General features: G+C 56.2%; 1 protein-coding gene across 5 annotated transcripts in view; it reads left to right on the top strand.

Annotated features, from left to right (window-relative positions):
* TTYH2 (tweety family member 2) overlaps positions 1-22,726 on the top strand; it is a 39,945-nt gene that overhangs the window by 4,768 nt on the left and 12,451 nt on the right. For 2 of the 5 annotated variants that reach the window (XM_067717122.1, XM_067717123.1), the window contains exons 2-6: positions 2,745-2,917; positions 8,237-8,348; positions 13,591-13,811; positions 18,677-18,772; positions 19,262-19,334. In XM_067717122.1, coding sequence (XP_067573223.1) covers positions 2,745-2,917; positions 8,237-8,348; positions 13,591-13,811; positions 18,677-18,772; positions 19,262-19,334 — 675 coding nt within the window. Of the gene's footprint in view, positions 1-2,744; positions 2,918-6,600; positions 6,747-6,892; positions 7,032-8,236; positions 8,349-13,590; positions 13,812-18,676; positions 18,773-19,261; positions 19,335-22,726 lie in introns of those variants that run through there. The other 3 variants (XM_067717125.1, XM_067717126.1, XM_067717124.1) reach the window with 3 other exon arrangements.

Genomic DNA, 22,726 nt, shown 5'->3' with positions numbered 1-22,726 from the left:
TTGCAGGAGGTCAGGAGGCCGGAGTTGGCTGTGAGGCATGAAACAGGGGAGCCAGGGCAGGGGCTCAGGGGTGGGGACGGGCTGTGGTTTGGAGAGATTGAAACGGCACCAACCCAAGTCGAGATTACTCCTTGGAGGTCCTTCCTTGGTGGATGGGGACCCATGATAGAGTCAGTGGGTTTTCCTGTTTGGGGGGAGATTGAGGGTGAGGCTGTCCAGGGTAGCTGGGAGGAAATATGGCTGTTAACCAGTCTCTAATCTATACAAAAGGTTTATCCAGGTTTTTGTTACCTTCTTTTTAATTAGGATTAACTTACAGGGAAGTGCACATCCCTAAGTGTACACCTCAATACGTGTGTGTGTGTGTGTGTGTGTGTGTGTGTGTGTGTGTGTGTGAGTGACACCATCCCAGTCAAAGTGTATTCCTGACCCCCCAGGAGGCTCCGTCCCACTTGATTCCCTCCCAAAGGTAGTTCCTATTCGGACCTCTGTCACTACAGATGAGTTTCTCTGACTTTGCATCTTACGTCAGTTAAACCACACAGTCTCTGCTGTGTCATCTGGCTTGTTTCCTCCACCGTGACATCTGTGAGATTCTCCCACATCACTGGCTGTCGCCGCAGTTGACTTTTCATAACTGCGTCATATTCCATCGTGTGGCTCCAATCCCTGTTATCTATCCGATCTCTTGTTGGTGGACATTTCGCTTGTTTCTGGTGTTTGGCTATTACCGCAGTGCTAGGCTTCTGTGAACATTCTTGCATGTATCTTGTGGGGGACATGAGCCCTCCTTTCTGCCAGGTGAACATGCAGGAGTGGGGTTGCTGGCTCTTGGGGTATATGCACAGTGGTTTGCAACTTGTGACGGGGGTCCTGGGCTTTAGCAGAGGGGCCTCAGGCCTGCGAGGGGGTGGCCAGGACAAAGCTTGGCATTTACGTCCACCCCTCAGTCAGAGGCTCTCTGTACATCAGCGCTCTGCTAAGCGAGTCTGAAGAAAAGGTTAAGCTGCTATAAACAGTTTGAGAAAGTCTGTTGACACTAATCAGGGTTTCCCCAACTTCAATGAGATACAGATCTCTTGGGATATCTCTTGGTGCAGTTCTGATTCACTGGGTCCAGGGTGGGGCTTGAGAAGGTGAACTTCGCTTTGAATAGCGAGGCTCTAAACCCCCATCCTTGGCTTCTTCCCCTTGGCCTGGGGCTACAGGGCCTCCAGTGAGGGGCATGGGCTGGGGGCCGGCTAGTGGCAGCTTCTTCCACCGTCTCACCAGGCCAGCCTCCTGGCACAGTCCATGGGACAGGCCCAGTGGCCCTGGCCCGGGAGCCCCAGCGCCTGCCACCCAGGAGGACTTCCGCAGGGGGGTGTGGTCAGGTCCACTGGGCCTTCCCAGTTACCTGGAGGAGGAGGGCTTACCACCCATGCTGCTGAGTCGGGGGTCGGGGAGCAAGTTCCTGGCAGTACCTAAGACATATTTATCCCAGGTGGAGGCGAAAGCCACACTTCGTCACATCCACCCTGAGCCATCTCTCCTGTCCTCCTCTGGGCTGTCCCCACTGCTTTGGCCATTTGTCCGTGAGGCTCAGAAACCCGTCGGTCCAGGTGACCAGCTGAGCAGGTCAGGCCAGGGGTCCGCAGGCCGGCCCAAGCCCTCACGGGCCGAGCGGCTGCGTGGGCTCAGCAGACACCCTCTCCCCTGTGAGGCTCTGCCCACCCCCGTCCAAGACGACCCCGGGCCTCGGGACTGCAGACCCCAGCCTCTGTGTTCAGGGGTGTCTCCTGGTGTGCGCATGCCCCTGCCTGAGTCTTGTCTCCCCCTTAGCCCAGAAGGGCCCTAGTGTTCCCCCGACTCTGCTCATCACCCTGCCCTGACAGCCCAGACTGGAGCACTGGGGGTTCTGGGCTGGGAACGACCCGGGGCACGTGGGCAGCAGGGCGAGGCTGTCAGCTCGGGAGCCTGACTTAGAGCCAGGTCCAGCCCTGGCTGGCGGCCACCAGTCCTGCTGCCATCTGGCGTCCATCTGGCTGAATCGAGATTGGAAGGCAAGGAGTGGGGGGCTGTGGGCCTCCTGACGGGTAGCGGCTCCTTCTGTAGGACCCTGATTGCTCGGCGGGCCTGAGACGGCATTTCCTCCCCCCTTCAGAATTCTGGGCTTTGCTGCCACAATTGGCATCTAGGGGTCGCCGTCCCTTTCAAGATGTGATGAGAGGGACGCCCCAGGTGCATCTCCTGACGTCTCCCCCCTCCCCCAGCGCAGAGTTGGCCTCTGGTTGAGGATGTACCCCAATACCTGGAACAAGGCTCCGTGGGGCACATCCGCCAGGGCATCCCTTCCCCGCCCTGCGACAGGCCCCACTCAGCTTCTGAGACACCCCGCCCAGCCCCGTGTCCTCCAGGAGGCCTTGGATGCTCTGATCCCACGGACATCCATCTTGTCTCCCTCAGTCACACGGAGCACTGCCCACAGACCTCACTGTCTGGGGATGATTCCTGCCTTGTGTCTTGAGCAGCTCAGAGTATCCATCAGACAATGCCTGGTCCGCACCTGCATCCAGGTGTGTAAGCCCCGGACCTGGGGGCCAGGCTTGAGCCGTTCCTCCTTCCACCACTCATCTCGTATCCTCCCCCACCCACACCTGAGCTCCTCTGCCCCCCACTCCTCGCCCAGCCCGAGGGCAGGGCGCTTCCCGACACCCCTGCCACCCATGAGACCAAGTGCTGACCCCAGGCCTCTCCCTCCTCAGTCGCTGCTGTTCCTGGGGCTGGTGGCCGCCGTCGGGCTGGGCCTGAACCTCGTCTTCCTCGCGGCTTACCTGGTGTGTGTGTGCTGCTCCCTGCAGAGCAGTGCGGTGCAGACCAAGCATCGCCACCCCTGCTGCATCACCTGGACGGCCGTGGCGGCTGGGCTCGTCTGCTGGTGAGTGTCCCTCTGCGCCGGGCCCGGCGTGCGCGCTTGGGCGGGGGCTGGCGGGGGTCTCCGTGTGAGGCTGCAAGGCGGACACAGCGGAAGAAAAGTGGGCCTGACCATCTGGGTCTTGCCTCGCCCTCCACTTCCCGCACCACCCCACCACCGGCAAACCCCAAGTGGCTCCTCAGCTGTCTGGCCATGTTCTCCTGCCTGAGCTCCGGGTACCTGGATGGGAGGGCCTGTCTCCAGGGTGAAAGCTGTGCCTTTTCTCGCCCAACAGTGGGAATCAGATGCCCTGGGTGGCGAGGGGAGACTCCCGTGCATCCCTGGCCCCTGCCCCGGGGGGGTCTCTCCAGCCTGGCAGCGAGCTCCCTGAGCAGTTGACCGGCGACATCGCTGCTCTCTGCGTCCTGTCCCCTCCCAGCGGCCGCCCGGGGTCTGCGATCAAAGTCTGACTCCAGTCCAGATCAATGCCATCTTCTCACAAGATCAATAGCTCTTAGCACCATCAGCTGGGTCTTCTTTGCTTCGGATGGTGAAGTGAGGCTTTCTAACTGTGTGTCAGAGCCACGCTGCCCAGGCAGTGTACACACACACGCGGGCCTTGTGTTCACCAGTTGTATTTTTCTTGTCTTTGTATCTACAGAGGTTTTTCCAAAAGCCTCAGCTCCTCCTGAAACGCTCCGGGGGGTGGTCCTGCCCAAGGGGTGGAATGCCTCATGGCTAATTGTCCATTGTATCCAAGAACCCACAGCACTGTCTTGGCCCCGGGACAAGAGGCAGATGGGGCTCATCCCTAGCGGCTCACCTCATCCCCCGGGCTTTCCTCTCCATTAGATCACGTTCAAGGTCCCGTCCTGCCTGCAGTGTCAGGGCATCTAAGCCAAAAGATAGGCAAGGACTCAAAGCAGCTTTGCAGGGGTGACAAAGCAGCAAACACGTGGAAGGGAACCAGGGCTGGGTGAGACACGCGGCCGGGGCTTAAATCATAAACTTAAAGGAGAGAGGTTGAGCCATGGTCGCAAGTTCAAAGACAAACATGACTCCCAGCAGAAAGGAGCCTCCTGCAAAGTACCTGGTATTAAACAGCCTCCTCCTGAGAGCAAGGTGTGCAGGGCGGGCAGGGAGAGACAGGATGGAGACGGCCAAAGAGACCAGCAGTGCTTGCTACGCAGGCAGCCCTCTCTCCTAGGAACTCAGATTTTTCCGCAAAAAATACTGCAAGTGACAGAAGAATACTTTGGAACAGTAAGAATGACTTGGGAGGGTCAATTCCAATAAGTAATCATGACCTGCCGCTTAAGGAAAACTCAAAACGGGAGTGTATGTGGCACAGCTCCTCCTTCAGAATTCTCCGGGTCGCCTGGGCCGGACACGAGGGAGCCGGCGATCAGAAAAACAGCCACCAGTTCTGCCTTCTTGTAGCTCTCGGTCTGTTGGGAGAGACAGAGGATCATGTGCTTGTTTGATCTGAGTACTTACGAATTAAAGGGTAATTCTGGAGACAAGGCATAGGCGTGAAGTTGGATGGCCCACTCGAGTCGGGTGTGAACTGGGTGACAAGGGCACCAAGACCAACAGGATGAGAAGGCGTGAACTAGGCAAAGGTGGGGGCAAGCTGGGAGGAGATACTTCCATGCAGAGGGAATTGGAGTGTGTGCAAAGGCCCTGTGGCGGGGCGGGGGGGAGAGGGGGAGCAAAGCTTTTTTTTTTTAATTTATGTTATCGAAGTATAGTTGATTTTCAATGTTGTATTAATTTCTGCCGTACAACAAAGTGATTCAGTTATTCTTTTTCCTATTCTTTTCCATTATGGTTTATCCCAGGACATTGAATAGAGTTCCCTGTGCTACACAGTTGGACCTTGTTGTTTACCCATTCTGTATATAATACTTTGCATCTGCTAACCCCAAGCCCCCAGTCCATCCCTCCCCCACCCCGCCTCCCCCTTGGCAACCACAAGTCTGTTCTTTGTGAGTCTATTTCTGTTTCGTAGATAAGTTCATTTGTGTCATATTTTAGATTATTCCACATATTAGCGATATCGTATGGCATTTGTCTTTCTCTGTCTGACTTATCTTCACTTAGTATGATCATCTCTAGGTCCATCCATGTTGCTGCAGGTGGCATTATTTCGTTCTTTTTTATGGCTGAGTAATATTCCATTGTGTACATGGACCACATCTTCTTTATCCATTCGTCTGTCGATGGACATTTAGGTTGTTTCCGTGTCTTGACTATTGTGACTAGTGCAGCTATGAGCATAGGGGTGCGTGTATCTTTTTGAATTATAGTTTCGTCCGGGTATATGCCCAGGAGTGGGATGCACAAAACTTTTAAGGCACTGAGAGAAGCCAGTGTGGCTGGAGCAGAGGGGCGGGCGAGGGGGCTGGGGTAGGGGTGCAGCAGGGTGGGGGATAGGCAGTAAGTGCGGTGGAGGCCCACAGTTACCTTCACTGGAGTCGTGCTCAGATTGGAGCCCAGCTGGAGTGAGTTGAGGGAGAGAAGCGGGGAGGGGGGGCCAACAAAAGCAGAAGGAGAAGGGATACGAGGTGAGGCCGGGGGGATTAGGAGGCGGGGGTCTTGCTGAGCTCTGACAGCAAGGATCCCGGAGAAGAGGGGAGATTGAATCCGTAGAAGAAAGAATGAACAAGGCAAAAGGGACATGAGGAGAATTCGCAGTGCACCTCTCTTTGGGAGTGATTTAACATTTGATTAAGGGAGCGGTGCTGTTATACCAGAGAGGGGCAGCACCACAGACTTGTCTCCGAAGACTGGGTGCAATTACACAGCCCCTCCTGAACCATCATCTCCGATAAATCCATAGACCATGAGAAGACGCAAAAGTAGAATCCTCCGTTGTTGAAAAGAGGGAAAGGGAGAGTTAAAAGGCTGGGAGAGCATTGGCTTGAGGCCGCGTCCCCAGAAAACACTGGCTCATGACACAGAGAACTAGCAGAGAAAGTTAGAAACACAAGGAGCAACCGAAAGGTATTTTTCAGAGCAGACTGAAATTTAAAAGATGAAGTGACTAAAGAGAAGCTCATAGAAATACAATACATTTAATGTATGAATATTTCTGCATTTGACCAAGGTCCTCCCAGTATCCCTGCGGATGCTGTGTTTACAGATTGTGTGGTGGTGCGGTTAAGTGGATTGAAACCTGGTTGAACAATTCTGGATGAATGCAAAGAATACTGATTTACTCATGGCTTCACCAAACTAGCTGGTGCGTGCACGCGTGCGTGCGTCAGACACGTGAAGCAGATAGGAACCTTGTTTTAAAATGCACATTCTCAGACCATACTGGTAACAAATGGGTGCGGTGTGCCCCCCGCCCCCGCCCCACCCCAGCTACGCTTTTAACAGGTGATTCTGTCCTGTGGTCCATGGACCGCTTTCTGAGAAACACTGAATTGGGGGTCAAGGGCAGCCTGGAAGGAGGTTTCTAGAACAGTCTCCCAGGGGATTCCATCCCAGGTTCTGCCCTGTTTAAAGAAAAAGGGTGAAAGCGTTTGCACATGTGTCTTCATCTTTCCCCCGCAAAATCAGCGTTTTGGATGAAAACTCAAGGAGGCTGTTTAATGAATCTTGAGAGGACCCCCAGGGGTATGAGTCAGAGAAAGTATGATCAGTGACAGAGGCGAGACTTCTAATGATTTGTTCAGGCTGGAATGTTGGACTAAAACCAACTAGATGAAATTTCACAGGGATGGATTTAAAGTTCCTCTTTTATTTAAAACAAAACAAAAAGCAATACAGCACTAGAGGAAGAAGGAACGCCTGGGCTTAGCGGCAGTTCCTGGGGAGAAATCCAGGAATATTAATGGACCACAAGGTCAGTGACAGGGAGGGAGGACCCCAGGGCATTAGCCCCCTGTGCTCGGAGCTGGAGGGACCAGCTGGGCTTAGGTGCTTCACGCAGAGGCCACGTTTAAGGGTGACGTGACATGATTAGAGAGAGTTGAACCAGAGGGCGATGTAGACCGGGGCCTGGAGGACACATCTGACTCGTAGAGCAGAGAAAGGGTGACGCAGAGCCCCATTCAGATGTCTGACAGGGTGCCTTGCAGAATTGGAAGCTTATTCCAGTCTGGCCCCGAGGACAGCCAGGAGCCAGCAGGTACGTGATTTAAGGTGGTAGGCTTCAGCTCAACCTAACTCAAACTAAGAAGGGACTTTCTAGAAGCCCAAACATTTCAGCAGGACAGATGCCTCGTGTGTGGTGTGGGGAAGTGGAGGTGAAAGGATAGAGAATGGAGGGGGCATCCCCAACCCTTGGAGGGTTTGGGAGAGGCGAGTGTGATTTCATGAGACCTCAGTGGTCCCCAAGCCCACGTGTGTCAGAGTCACCTGGGGAGCTGGCAAAGGTACGAGTTCCTGAGCCCCTCCCAGACCTACTGTAGCATCAAAACCCCTAGGGCCCGGCCCGCAATCTTCCACCCTTCAGAGCCCCGGGACTGGAGAACAGGAGCATTTTCTTGTTGGCTGAATGAAATGTGCTGCAGAGCTAGTTGGCCCGGCCAGAGACCGCTGCCCCAGAACCTTCCTCCCTCCCCCGGCCAGCCCATCTGCCAGAACTCCAGACCACCCCCTCCCCTACCCCCGGGAAAGAGTTCCTCAGCTAAAGTCAAAAACGCGCTCTCATGGATGCTTAAAGGCGCTTTCATCATAATTGCCAAAACCTAGAAGCAACTGAGAAGCCCTTCAGTAGGTGAATGGCTAAATTGTGTTCATCCAAACAATGGAATATTATTCAGCGCTTAAAAAAAGAAAAATGAGCTATCAAGCCATGAAAAAACATGGAGGAATCTTAAATACATATTACTAAGTGAAAGAAGCCCGTCTGAAAAGGCTACGTACTGTAGGATTCCAACCATATGACACTCTGGAAAAGGCAAAACTATGGAGACAGTAAAAAGATCAGTGGTTGGCAGGGGTTAGGAATGAGGGAGGGATGGACGGGCAGAGCACAGAGGACTTTAAGGGCAGTGATATTACTCTGTATGAAACTATAATGGCGGATACATTTGTCCAAACCCATAAGATTGTGCTACGACACCAAGAGTGACCCTAATGTAAACTGTGGACTTTGGGTGATAATGACGTGTCCACGTAGGTTCATCAGTTGTAACAATTGTCCCTTTCTGGCGGGGGCTGTTGACGGCTGGGGAGGCTGTCTGGGCGTCTGAGGCGCCACAGGGTATATGGGAAATTGCTGTACTTTCCATTCAGTTTCGTTGTGAAGTCTAAACGGCGCTAAAAAATAGTATACTAACAAAATTTCTCCTCTGGGTGTCACCTCTAACTTTGGGGTCTTGCCTCTAGTGCTGCGGTGGGCGTTGGTTTCTATGGAAACAGCGAGGCCAACGACGGGGTGTACCAGCTGATCTACTCCCTGGACAGTGCCAACCACACCTTCTCTGGGATCGACGTGCTGGTAAGGTCGCGGGCAGCCGGTGAGGTCAGCGTGGTGGGAACGAGAGCCCCAGTCAGAGCCCAGCCAGCTCGGCTCCAAGGGGGCCCGGACTCCCCTTGGGGCTGCCAGTCGGTCCCGCCAGGAGCCAACCGGCGATTTCTGCTCCCCAGGCTGGGGGGCGGGGGGCACAGGGGGCAGGGGTAGGAGTGAGGACCGAAGGAGAAAGGCTGCGGGGTCCTGGGGGCCAGGACGGCTGTGGGATCAGAGCCCGTCCATCTTCAGCAGAGCTGAGCACTGTGCCATTTGTTCGAGAGGCCCCTGAATGTGGACAGTCGGCCCCGCGGTGTTTTCTGTGTTCACTTTCAGTGCTGGGTGTAGAGTATGGTGGGTGGCGTCCAGGAGATGTCAACACTTTTCAAAAACAAGTGAAGAGCCCCAAACCCCGCAAGGTGTCCTCTGGGCTCTGGTTTCCAGGCGCCGTGACTCCAGCTGGGGGCTAAGGGTGAAGGATGTGCTGGGCTGGCCAGAGGAGAGGAAGGAGTTTTCGCCCAAGGAAGAGGTCCACTTGCTGAGCCTCGAGGGCGGGGAGAGTCAGGGTCTTCAAAAAAAGGTAGCCCATGGCCCCCAGCGCTTGTCACTTTCTCTCTGGAAGCACTGGCTCTTTGCAGCTAATTTCCCAGCAGCCCCTGGCGCCCTAGGAGCCAGGCTCCGGGGCAGTTTTCAGAAATGCCAGTCCTGTCCGCCATCACCTCTGGGCCAGTTCCCCAGTAGAGGGGTGACCTCAGCAAATGAGCAGTTGTGTCAGGCAGCCTCAGCCGCGCAATCCAGCCCCGACCGGAGCCTGTGGACCTCACTTCCTCCTGGTGCGGCTTCAGGAGGATTCGACCTCAGTGCCCCTCCTCTCCCTTAAGCTCCTCTCAGGCCTTAATCCCCCAGCCCGGCTCCTCCCAGGAGGGACTCCCTTAAAGAGACAGCTGTGCTGCTCCTTGGGGGTACGGCTGGGTGCTGGGTGCCGTGGCTCTGGCCGCAGAGAGGGTCCTTCTGGGGAGCCGAGGGTCACACACCAGAGCAGGGGCCCAGCTCTCCTGCTGAGCTCATCCAACCACCCCCTGTGTCCACTGGGGGCTGAGAGCTGCCTGGACACTGGGCTGGAGCAGCTCTAATGGGGTGAGGATGGGGCGGCTGGGATGGGGGAGCTGAGGGGCCGAACGCCGCCTGACCAGCACTGGGTGGGGCCTGGGGGGAGCTCACTCCCTGGGGACCCCTGCCTTCCCCTCTGCCCTGGTGGGGAAGGGGCTCCACCCACCAGCACAGAACCACTGGAGGAAGGGCCAGCCCCTGAAGGAGAATCCCTTCCCCGGGAAGCCCCAGAGCCATGACCTTCACTGGCTGACTTGTGACCATTGTAAGGAATGACCCGTGGCTCCCCAGGGCTGAGGAAGAAAGTCCCAGAGCCGCCCTGATGGGAAGATTCAAGCTTTTCATGTCCTTATCCGCCGTAGATGAGCTGGGCCCGAGACCCCCAGGTTGGGCCCATCCACCCCAGCTGAGCGCTCCCCAGGGTCAGGGGTGGACGTTGTGCATCAGACCCCAGGTCTCTAAATGTCCCCGTGTTCCTGAAGGGAAGGGTTCCGTGTGTCTCTGGCGGTCAGCCCCTCATCCTCTCTCCACCATTTCTGAAAAGTGAAGGCAGGCGTCCCAGGCTCTGGCGATGGTCCAGCCGGCCAGGAGCTGCTTGGGTCCTGATGGCCACCTCCTGTGTTGACCTGCGTCCTTGGCTGGGCCTATGGGGCTGGTTTGGGCCTCGGGTGGGCCCCCAACACTCACAGTCCCAAGGGCTCCAGGGGAGGCAGCAGATCTTAGACGGCTCCCCAGATTGGAGGGGGGTGAAGGCCAAATATCACACATAAATGACGTTGGTTGAGATAATGCCCATGAAAGTGCCTGGTAATCTACAAAAAACGCTCCACATTGGGAGGGGGGACCCTATGCTAATGGTGCCGTTATCATAATTACTGTAATTGTGTGTGTTACCGTAATCACCACGAAAGAGAGAGGAGGCTTGGACTGGGGGGCGGCGGCACTCAGGAGACAAGTCAGGCGACTAAGACCTGGGCCAGAGCGAGGTGGGCCCTCCCAGGCTCCCCTTCCCAGACCAGAAGCCGCAGGCCTGCGCCCTTCCTCCCTGAGGGAGCCCTGGGCCTCGGTGGGCGGCGGGAGGGTCCTGGATCAGCTGCACACTCTGATTTGGGGGGTCACAAAGGGTCCTTTGGGAGGGCCAGGTGGGTCCTTTCTCTGGATCCAGCGCCCCCGATCTGGGCCCAGTGACTCACTCAGGGCACCTTGCACACCTCTCACCCACTGGGGTCTCGGCTTAAAACCAGGGCCTTGGGCTCTACAGCCCCTGGGAGCTCAGCTGGCTCGAGTTTGAGCCACATGTTCTGGTGGCCACTGAGGCTCCTCTGGGTTCTCCTTTGCATTGGCATCAGGCCTGTGGGCAGCCCTGGGGAAGGAACTGGGCACAGAGAGGTCGTGTTGCTGCTGCAGGGTAGGGAGCTAGTTTGTGTTAGAGCGAGTACTGGAACCCAGGGGTCTGGTCTTAGCCTTTCCCTTCAAGGCTCTGAGATGGGGGCCCCGCCCCCGGCCTGCCAAGCCTCCACCCTTCATCTCCTGGTCCTTCATCCCCTGCCTGTCTAGAAAACCTCATCAACTCCCTGTCTAGGAGGGAGCTTCCTCCGTCTCAGAGATTTTCAAACTTGCGCTTGCAACAGAATCCCCTGGAGGGCTTGATAAACACAGATGGCGGGGGCCCACCCCAGACTTTCCAATTCTGTAGGTCTGGGACCAGACTGAGAATCTGCGTTTATAACGAGTTCCCAGCTGATAACAGGTCCAGGGGCCACAGTGGAGAACCACGGCTCCATCCTCTGGGGCAGCAGCTTCCTCTACCACCTGCTAGCTCGCCCCTAACCCCACCCCAGCCTGGGGAGCTGAGCTGGCCCTCCCGATTCCCCGTGGGAGTGCCTGATCCACCTCTGAGTGTGCCCATCGCCATCTCCCTGTGGGCAGCTCTGTGCTGAACCTCCAAGGACTGGAGGTGCAGTGGGGAAGCCGGGGGTGTAAGTAGGTCAACACTGTGATTTTAATTTTTTCTATTTTGTTTCGTTTCCTATGGGAAGACATCAGGAGGAAAGAGAGGGCCTGGCTTTCGGGTTTTCTTTCCAAGGAGGAATTTAAGAAATAGAGAAGTTAAACGTATAGAGCTATGGAAGGGGAAAAAAGTCCTCTTACAGGAAAAGTTTACAGAGCACTTTTTTTTTGGCTGTGTTGGGTCTTCGTTTCTGTGCGGGCTTCCTCTAGTTATGGCGAGCGGGGGCCACTCTTCATAGCGGTGCGCTGGCCTCTCACTATCGCGGCCTCTCCCGTCGCGGAGCACAGGCTCCGGACGCGCAGGCTCAGCGGCCATGGCTCACGGGCCCAGTTGCTCCGCGGCATGTGGGATCTTCCCGGACCGGGGCACGAACCCGCGTCCCCTGCATGGGCAGACGGACTCCCAACCACTGCGCCACCAGGGAAGCCCCCTACAGAGCATTTTTAACGGCCCTGTGATCTAAAGTGTGCTGGGTATCATATAGGAATATGAAAATATCCTATATAGGATATATCCTATATCCTAGCAGTACAGGTCTTGCTCCCAATGTTAACATTTATTGAGTGCCTTTGGATCAATGGCTGCAAAGCACTTGTCCGTTGATCTTATTGAATTGAAAAGGAATGTTTATTAGGGTGAGGTTTAGTTATTGAATTCATTTGTACATGCCCAGCATCTCTGCACTTTGGTATCTCTCAGTCCTTAGCCAGCTTGTGAGAACCAGCAACAAGCCGGGAAAAGGAACAAGCCGCTGACACTGAAAAACATAAAATGCAACAAAGGGGGCCATTCTCTTTTCCGGAACCAGGAACTCCTAGCCTAGCGCAGATGTGAAAGGCCACAGAGTTGCTGTCAAGTCCCCCCTAATGCGGAGAAACAGCGTTTGCTGCCAGGAGTGGGGTCTGATCACCTCTCTGCAGAGCTCTCCCCATTGGACACTCCTAAACCTTCTTCTGGGTCTTTTTTCTTTGGCAGTACCACAAGGCTTGCGGAATCTTAGTTCCCCGACCAGGGATTGAACCCACGGCCCTCGGCAGTGAAAGCGCAGAGTCCTAACCACTGGACCGCCAGGGAACTCCCATTCTGGGTCATTTTTCTCTTCCTTCCAGACCTGGGGGAGCTGAAGTCTGCCTGGAGGAATAGCGCACACTCCCCGCTTCCAACCAGTTGTGCTTGTTGGTATAGCATGACAGTTTCAGAGCAACGAAGCCCTTCTTCCCCTCGTGCTGACACCCAGGCTCAGAACGGGCTTGGCAGGGAGGTGCTTGGGGTTCCCAGGCTGGGTCTCCAGCCCCTGCCGGACCCTGCATCTGGGCTATCGAGAGGCACCTTTCTAATTCTTGTGGTCCTTGTTTGCAGACCCAGGAGAGTCACCTCCATTGCCCTTCCCTCTCTACCTCTGAGCAGAAAGATGCTTCCTTCAGGCTCTGCTCAGCTCCAGGCAGGACAAACGTGGGGGGGGGGGGCGGGGGGGCGGGTGGACAAGCACAGAGAAGGCGCTGATTTCCTCCTCCTGTCACGTGTCCCGGCTGCTTGGAGGCAGGATCCCGTCTGCCTGTATTATTTCAAAGTTCCATTGTTCTGCCCTCACTCGGGGGGTTCAGGACGCTGTGGGCTGTCCTTTGCTCTACAACAAAGCCTTTCTCTTGTGAGACGCTGAGAAAGCCTATTGTGGGAACAAAAGGTCAGGTAGCAACAGAGGGACTCTTCAGTTTAAACGTTTTATTCCTCACCCCCCAAAAGAATTCATCACCCAAGGTGTTTAAACTTTGAAGAGAATCTTCAAGGAAGAAAAATGGCTTCTCTTGTTTGTTTCCCCATCTGGGTCTGTCTTTCTAGGAAAGCACTGTGTCTTGGAGCCCAGGTCCTGGTTAGGGCCAGATCGAGCCTGTCCCCTGGACGGAGGGACCCATGGGCTGGGCGGGTAGTGGGAGCCTCTGTTGTCCATCCTCCGTCTGGACCACAGCCTCGTGACTCTTCAGGGCTGGGGGTGGCGCCCGTGGGGCACTCATTCAAGGCCAAGCTCTTCTCCTCCAGAGTTTGAGGCAGAGGGTTTACCTCTCTGGCTTCCTCCCACCCGAGGCCAGACTCAGAAGCCCCGCCCCTCCCCAGGTGTCTGGAACCACCCAGAAGATGAAGGTCGACCTCGAGCAGCACCTGGCCCGGCTCAGTGAGATCTTTGCCACCCGGGGCGATTACCTCCAGACGCTGAAGTTCATGCAGCAGATGGCGGGCAACATCATCGTGCAGTTGGCAGGGGTGCCCGTGTGGACAGAGGTCACCGAGGAGCTGACCGAACTGGTCAACCAGACTGGCTACGTGGAGTACTACCGGTGAGGGGCCCCGGGGAGGGGTGATGGGGCTGCCCCAGCTTCCTTCATCCAAGCCAGCGTCTTGGGGCTTGGGCTGGGAAGTGGCACCAGAAGGTCTTAAGCCTTAATGACTGAAATCCCTAGGATATGAGAGCTGGTGGGGGCCGAGCGGTGGGCATGTGGTACAGCCTGCTTGTACAGGCAGGCGCTGAGCCCCAGGGAGAGGCAGTGATGTGCCGAGATCTCAGCGCAGGAGGCTGGACCTGGCCTCCCACCCCGCACACAGCAAGGGGCTCCTCCGGGACCAGCATCCTCTGTGGCTGGCGCTGGGTGAAGTGCTGGTGGCTTATGGGTTCCTCACCTGCCCGGGTTTCTGGGACAGGGTTCCCTGCACCTGCATTCTCAGCCCCAGAGGTGCAGGGCGTCGGGGAGACGGCAGCCTCTTTGCCTCTCCCCAGCGGCAGCTGCTTAGCAAGCTCAGAGATGCCTCCAGCCTGAGTGATGTGGGCTGCGGGGCGCCACCCCACCTTTGCCATGTCAGGTATGCAGGTTCATACCTGTGTCATCGAGCCTTTGGGGTTTCATTTACGTCTCCCCTGCCTCCCCATCACCCAAACCCCATCCCAGGTGAAGGCACTGGACACAGGCCAGCTGACCAGGGACCGGCTGCCCTCCCTCCACGCACAGGGTCTGGTGAAGGTCACTCTGGGGACAACCAAGAAAGGAGGAGGCAGCCCCGGCTTTGGGGGGCTCCCAGCCGAAGGGTGACACCCACTCATGGCGTACACGTCCTTGCGCACCCAGGGCAGGGCGCCTGGCACGGAGGCAGTGCTGGGGAGCAATGGACACAGGAGCCCTGAAGAGCAGGTGTCCGCTCTTTGGATGCCCCTCCCGCCACCCCCCCCGCCCCCCTTTGTTGCCTCCCCTTCAAGCCATTAGCAAAGGTCAGAGTCTTTACCACAACGCTGCACAGTTTACTCTGGGCTCATTTCCCCTTTATGAGAAAGCCTCATCCCAGGCTGAACTGACCCAGAGAAAATGCTTCTGGTGGCCTCTGGCCAGAGACCTCCCCATCCAGGGCTCTCCCTTCCCCGGGGTAGGAGATGGCCAGGCCCCGACCAGGGGGAGCTCATGAAGCCCCCCCGCCCTGGACAGCGCTCCTTGTTCCTCCCCTTCCGCCCATCCAGCCCCTGCCTTTCCAGATGTCACCAGTGCAACTTCCCACCAGATTTTTTTTCGCTCACGTGCAAAAGCACCTTTCTCCCAAGTGACCACAAAGAAACTACCAACTCTAAGGACTGGTTGTGACTTGTGACCCAGTACAGGGGCGTCTGATTAGTCCTGTGACGTGAGGGACAGTCATTGCCTGAGCCTCCTACATCTTTCTGTCGTGGAAAGTTAGGTATCTGTTTTGACCCTGCCATTCTCTCTGAGTGGACCTAACCTGGGGCCATGTACGCCGAAGGGCCTAATGCGGGCACTTGGAGAATGACTGTGGTGAAATAAGTCAGAATGTATGTATCAACCGGGACTTACGTTTAAGATGATTTTATGGAAAACTGGGGTAAGCGTGGCGACCGCTGCACAGTATCTATTTCAATGTGGGCGACTGAGAGCGTCCTCTGGAGCCCCCATCCCCAGCTTCCACCCCTGTTCAGGTCTAGTTCAAGGGTAGCACCTGTGGCTTCTGAACATTAGTGATGTTCTGTCCCTTCCCCTCATCTGCTGTTTGCTCCCGCCTCTTGCCTGAGCTGCCCTAAAACAAAAGCCTTATTTTATTCTTCATGACCTAACCAGCCTTAGGGGCTGGGTCTCCTTTGGACAGCCTCCACATCTTTGCTTTCCAAATGGTTCTAGAGCACAGCCATCCAGCTAAGCAAATTCTTTTTAGTACTTTTACACAAGGCCTGGCTAAGTATTGGAGGCAATTAAAAAGCTAAGAGATTCCTCTCCGGAGATTTACAAAGGGTGTAACAGCAATCGCATCAACACCGGATATGGGAGGAGCTGAGAGAGCAGGGGCCTGAGCTGCTCCTGCGAGAGCCAAGTTCTTGGTTAGAAACACATCCCCAGGTCATCACCAGGCTCCTCTGGGAAAATGCATCCGCCTCGCAGAGCTGTTTCCAGGAACCCTTTACTACACAAGGAGGCGTGGATGCCTTGAAACACAGTCCTCGTGGAGAGTCGGTTAGAAGCAGTCCTAACTGATTTCCTGCTAATGTGCAGAGTAGAGGAGAGAGAGGTAACAAGAAACCTTTATGTTGGAAACATGAAACCAGGACTTTGAGAGGCGCCTGGTGGCTGGCTGTGTCTCTTGTAGGAAGGCTCCGAGACATGGAGAGTCTGGAATTCCTGGTCCAGGCTCTTCTCCCACGGGCCTCAGTTTAACAATCGTAGAACAAGGTTCTTTTTTTAAAAATTTATTTTTTGCTGCATTGGGTCTTCGTTGCTGCGTGCGGGCTTTCTCTAATTGCGGCAAGAGGGGGCTACTCTTCCTTGCAGCGTGCGGGCTTCTCATTGCAGTGGCTTCTCTTGTTGCGGAGCACGGGCTCTAGGCAGGTGGACTTCAGTAGCTGTGGCGCACGGACTCAGGAGTTGTGACGCACGGGCTTAGTTGCTCCGCGGCATGTGGGATCTTCCCGGACCAGGGCTCGAACACGTGTCCCCTGCATTGGCAGGCGGATTCTTAACCACTGCGTCACCAGGGAAGCCCTGTAGAATGAGATTCTAATGCTAGATGTTCCTGAGGTTCTTTCAAGCTCCGACTCTGATTCTAGGAAGACTGGCTCTTGGTGGCCTCGTCCTAGTGGTGGGCGGGGCGGGCTCTGCACTTCCCCAGAGCCGCTAGATCCATTCCTGGGAGCTCCAGAGACTACAGTGGCTGCCCGGCTCCGCTCCAGGCAGGGAATCGAGGATTTTGATTTGCCCCCTTTTTGAGGCGTTTAGCCTCCATTCGTAAAGGGGGAAGGAACCTGGTTTGGCTGCCAGGCGGCCTCCAGCGTGCTCTCCCCGACTTGGAGCTTCTTTGTCACTTTCTTCCAGCTCCACCCCACTCCCTCCCCACACTCCAAGCTCTTTCTTACCCTCCTTGTGGTATTAGTGAAGCCGAAAACATTTGCTGGAGAGAAGTCAACGAATTTGCTTGGCTTTTGCATCAAGAGACATAATGATCAGAAGACTTCCCTCTTCTGGGACTAGGAGAAGCCCCTTCTCTCTGCTCCCTGCCGTCTCCGTCCACCAGTCCCCAGCGCTCAGACTGGTCCCCCGCGCAGGGCCGATGGAAGTGGCTGCTCAGCGAGGCTGGAGCTGAGGTGTGAGGGCACCTTGGGATCCTGTTTGGAAGGGAACGAACCAGGGTGCTTTGCTTGGGGTCTTGTCAGCACCCTTGGACTTGGGTACCCTGGGCTCTGCAGCCCGTGCTTTGGAGAAGCAGAAAAGCAGGGACCCCGGAATCCCTCTGCCTTTCTTTGTTTCCCTTTTCATTTAGCGAGCACTTAATCCTCACAGAGTTCCGGCCTCCTTCACAGGTTTGCAAACTGAGGCTCAAGGGGGAGGGGGGGTGCAACTTGCCAAGTTCTCCAGCTTGTGTGACTGCCTTTCCCCATCACCTCAGCCCTGGGTGGGCAGCAAAAGGCCAGAGGAGTGAGGGGCTGGGAGGCCTGGAGGTTCTTGGTGCCCTGGGATGACCTGGCCTGGGCTCCCTTGCCCCACCCCGAGCTCCTGATGGTCTGGGGATGAACCCACGCATCCGAGAATCCCCTGGCCCCAAGCTCGGTGCCTGGCACAAAAGGTGGTTGAAATCAAAACCTAATCAAGGGCTTCCCTGGTGGCACAGTGGTTGAGAGTCCACTTGCCAATGCAGGGGACACGGGTTCGTGCCCCGGTCCGGGAAGATCCCACATGCCGCGGAGCGGCTGGGCCCGTGAGCCATGGCCGCTGAGCCTGCGCGTCCAGAGCCTGTGCTCCGCAGCGGGAGAGGCCGCAACAGTGAGAGGCCCGCGTACCGCAGGAAAAAAAAAAAAAAAAAAACACTAATCAAAAGGATATATGTATATGTATAACTGAATCATTTTGCTGTACACCTGAAACCAACACAACATTGTAAGTCAACTACGTACACTCCAGGACTTCCCTGGCAGTCCAGTGGTTAAGACTCCGCGCTTCCACTGCAGGGGGCGTGGGTTCGATCCCTGGTCGGGGAGCTAAGAGCCCACATGCCGCTGGGTGTGGCCAAAAAAGAAAGAAAAAAACTATACTCCAATATAAAATAAAAATTAAATTTTAAAAAATAAAATAAGCTACAAGGATATATTGTACAATGTAGCCAATATTTTATAATAACTATAAATGGAGTATCACCTTCAAAACTTGTGAGACACTGTATTGTACACCTGAAACTTATGTAATATTGTACAGCAACTATACTTCAATTTTTTTAAAAAAGTTAAAAAAAAAAGGAAAAAAAAAGTAAATGAAAGGAGAAATTTATTTCCTCCGTTGCACCAGCCATGTTTCCCACTCCTGGCACACGTGGGTAGTGGCAGAGAGAGTGGACAGTGCAGAGGTGGTCCACTTGCATCACTGCAGAAAGTTCAGGGGACCATGCTGGTTCAGACATTCAGCTGGGGCAGGGGAAGGTGACTCCTTTATCCGGGCAGAAGCGGGGTGCAGCTCCCAGAGCCCAGAGGAGCTGTCCACCATGCACGCTGGGTTCTTCCTGTCCGGGGCAGGGGCGCCCCCTGGTCTAGTTTGCTTAGCCACTGGCTGTGGGCGGTTTGAATCACGAAGGGTCCAGCGGGCCTGGGGCAGTGGTCCAGGCCTCCCTGGTGGACCCCAGGTGGGCAGTTCTGCCCTGCTCCCCTGACCATCCCTTCTGGTCTGCTCAGGTGGCTCTCCTACCTCCTGCTCTTCGTCCTGGACCTGGTCCTTTGCCTCCTCGCCTGCCTGGGACTGGCCAAGAGCTCCAGGTGCCTCCTGGCCTCGTGAGTAGCCCCGCCTCTGGGCCTGGGACAGGAGCTGGCCAAGGGTGTGGGGTGACAGTGCCACCAGCAGAGAGATGAGGGCCTGGCAGGGCTGGGAGGATGTGGGGGCAGCAGCCACTGGCTCACCATCTGGACACCAAGCCACACCAGGCTTTCTTCACGTGTCCCCTCCCTCCTGGGCCTGACTGTTGAGCAGCTGAGGCGTTAGAGACACTCACTTCCTCAGCTTGCGCCCTCACTGCTGTGTCTCTTCGGCTCAGGGACCTGTGCCCCAGGCATCGGTCCATATCCCTCCGCCAGCAGTCAGCGGGGCGATGTCAGGGCAGGGGCTGAGGCTGCCCTCAGGGCCACTGCAAGAGTCTGGGGGTCGGGGGGACAAGATCGTAGCCGAGAGGGAGGGCGTTGAAGGTTGGCGGGGTGACAGCCATCACGGGGTCCCCCGCCTGCCGGCCTCGGCCTGGATCCCACCGGCAGCTGCCTCTCTCCTAGGGTGCTGTGCTGTGGGGTGGTGGCCCTGCTTCTCAGCTGGATGTCCCTGGCTGCTGACACTGCTGCGGCGGTGGTGAGTTGGGTGGCCTGGGGGTGCTGGGTGGTCTGACCAGGTGGACCGTCTGTCCAGCGTTCCCAGGGTAGGGCCAGCTGCCAGTCTCAGTCCCTAATAGAATCGCAGAGTCTCAGGACTAAAGGGGCCGGGCTCATCTGTGCCAACCCCTCCCCCTTCAGATGGGGACACGGGCCCAGGGAAAGGAAGGGGCTTGCCCAGGGTCACGAGGCATTTCAGGGCAGAGCCAAGATAAGACCCGTGGAGCCTGATCCCTTTCCCACCCCGCTGGCCCATTCCCAGCCACGGCTTGTGAGGACGGGCACAGATGACCAGGTGCCTTCTCTCTGGGTATAAAGAACTAACCAGGTCTGGTGGGTGTGGGTGGGGTTTGAACCTCAGGCTGGAGGAGCCCTCCAGCTTCAGAAGCACACTCCTGGGCCGGCTTCCCCGGTGTCAGGAACGTGGAAGGTGGCGTTTCACCTGCTTCCCGTCCCCTTGCCCTTGGACTCGCACACACCACCTAAAACGCAGTGGTGTATGTTTCCTGGTGTGGTGCCTTGAGATGTGAAAAAAACAAAACCAAGCGTGCACACACACACACACACACACACACACACACACAAGGTGAGTCAGGAGTGTAAGGGGGGAAGCTTCCTGGGCAGGTATGTTTGGTCTTTAATAGACCTAATGCTCGAGAGAAGCTGTGTGCGTGTCAGTCATTCATTCGTTCGTTCGTTCAGCTGATGCTTGGCTGTGTGGCGCTCGATGGTGCAGGTGCCTGGAGATGCAGAAACAGGAGGACGTGATGTTTGCTCTTGACTAAGTCACAGCCCGCAGAAGAAAGACGTGTAGGCAGATCACTGCAATCCCGTGTGAATCGATACATGGTGGAGCACTGTGTGTGTGTGTGTGTGGGTGTGTGGGTGTGTGTGTGTGTGGGTGTGTGTGTGGGTGTGGGTGTGGGTGTGTGGGTGTGGGTGTGGCACAGGGGGCAGGATGTACCAAGGGATTTCAGGGAACCCCTAGCTGACTTAAGGGCCACAAAGTAACCCCGTGACCTGCATCCGTTCTGCCCTTTCAACCTGGGGAGAAAAGAAAAGGGCTCACTGGAACCCCTCTACCCAAATACGTGCCTGGCCCAGTGACTTGGGGCCTGGCTGGTGGCTCTGGCCTTGACCACTTTGCATCCATGACGCCCCCAAAATGAGTAGACCCTGGTGCAGCTTGGCTCAGAGTAGCTTTGGGCAAAGCTTGTCCAGCAGGGGGAGGAGGTGGGCATCTCCTGTTTTGTCTCCCCTCTGCCCATGGCTTTGGGCAGGAGGGAACACTGGACAGGCGGAACCTACATCCCCGGGGCTGAGGCCCCTCCAGATACAGGGAAGAGCAGAGGAGGAGAGCGCAGGCCATACTCAAGCGCATCCTGCCTTCATCTGGAGCTGGGTGGGCTGTACATGGTCTGGGGGGAGCGGCTGCTGGCCGGAGCCCCACGCACGGCTGCCTGGCGACAGCCTCTCCTCCAGCGACAAGAGTGGGCGCAGGGAAGCTTGCATATGGTGGGCCCTTCCCCCATCTGCCTTCTCAAAGCAGCGATGGCCTCCAGCTGGCCACCACGGGCTGCCTTTTGGGAGACAGCTCCTTCCCAGCGGGGACTTCAGCTCCCAGCTGAGGGCCCCGGGATGCCAGGGAGCTGGAGAGAAAGGCCATTTCCCTAATTCGATTAGTCAGGCCCTTGTGTGTGAGAGAGAGAGAGGGTGAGGGAGTGAATGGGCCTTTGATGGGGCTACGGATCCTGCTGCATTTTAATAGGAAGTTGGGGGTGAAGGAGCCAGGCCCTCAAAGGCTATTGTGGGGAGCTTTTGTGTGGCCACTGCCCCTGCTCTCTGAGCCTGTTTTTCGGGGGTGGTGTTTTTGTTTTTGAGATCTGTGGGACCAGAGCTCCAACACTGCCTTCCCGCTGCAGGGGTGGCCTCACCCCCTGCCTTCCCCGTCCCCCCCCACCAAAGGGCCTCCATGAGACAGGAGTGGAGCTGTTGCCCCTAAGAATGTGATGGGGAGGGAGCTGGGAGCCGGGTAGCTGAGCCTTATCTGCCCGACCACCCCCTGTGCAGTCAGGAGTGTAAGGCAGAGGTGAAGGGTGAGGGGCAGAGAGGAGAGAGAGTGCCCAAGGAGAAGGAAGGGGGAGAAGTGGATTCCGGGAGAGGAAGGAGGAAAGGGTCACCCAGGTGCTTTGGCCGCAGGGCACCCCTGACTGAGCCGAGGTCTCCCTGAGAATCGGCCACGGAGGGACGGCGGGCCCACCTCACTGGGCCCCGACCCAGTGAGGGTTTTTTTTTTTTTAATATTTCATATAATAAGCTTATTTTAATAGTGCAAAAAATAATCTGCTTCCAATCAATAAAGGAAAAACTTCCAAAGAATTTTATAAAAATAGCCAGTACTTTGAACAAATACAAAAGCAAATACTAGGTAAATATTACAATTATATACTCCAAGCCCAAGGAGCCTGGCCGCTGGAACCCCCCTGGCTGGGTCCTCATCCCCTCCCCCCCCAGCAGGGGGCCCCGGGGACATAACTGAAGTTCCCCAGACCTCCCTCTCCTTGTCTCCTCTTGTGTAAAATGGGGAGAACAGCAGTCGCCTTGAAGGGCTGTTGTCGGGAAGAGATGGGTTGGTTGACCCCTGGGAGGCACACAGTAAGGGTCCATTGGTTTACTGCACACTTACTACCTGTCTAGGAGGGTCACAGGGTGACTCCAGCTGTGCCCAGTGCACCCTCCCCCGCCCCCCATCCCCATCCCCGTTGCGTGAAGAAAGCACACGTGTGCACACGCACATACGGCCCTTGTCTTCACCGATAGGAAGGTTGAATCCTCCCTGAGGGTCTGAAGAGCAGACCTGGCCTGAGGAGGGGGGGTGAGGGGCACATCCCTGGTGGAGCCTCTGCCAGCGGCCTCCTGTCCTTCTTTGGATCCCAAATTTGTTGGGGATGACCCAGACCAAGATGGCGGCCTCGCTCGTCATGTTTCCCAAGGCCTCCCCATGGCCCTGCCTGGCTCTGGCTCCCCTCTCTCTGCCACTCCTGTAACGAGGGTGAGGGTGCACCCCTGGGCCCGCTGGTGCGGCAGCTCTGACTTATATTAATAAATCAGTCTGATGATGGACCCTAGTGATTTGAGTATAAAAGGGTTCTCCCAGGGTCCTGAGGCATGTGGTTGTGTGAGCGTGTATATGTGCGCGGGTACAGATGTGGCTCTGTGGAAGCTCTGTATCTGGAGGGGCGTTTTATTCCCCATTCCCACCCAGACACACACTTTCTAGACCATAAGTGCCGTAGTACAGCTTGCCACTGTGTCTCACGCCTAGAACATCGTGTGGCACCTGGTAGGTACTCAATAAATATTTGTCAGTTC

The sequence above is a fragment of the Pseudorca crassidens genome, chromosome 19 (genome assembly GCF_039906515.1).
Source record: "Pseudorca crassidens isolate mPseCra1 chromosome 19, mPseCra1.hap1, whole genome shotgun sequence".
Taxonomy (NCBI): domain Eukaryota; kingdom Metazoa; phylum Chordata; class Mammalia; order Artiodactyla; family Delphinidae; genus Pseudorca; species Pseudorca crassidens.
The sequence above is the reverse complement of the archived record's forward strand: the minus strand, read 5'-3'. Positions and strand labels throughout refer to the sequence as shown.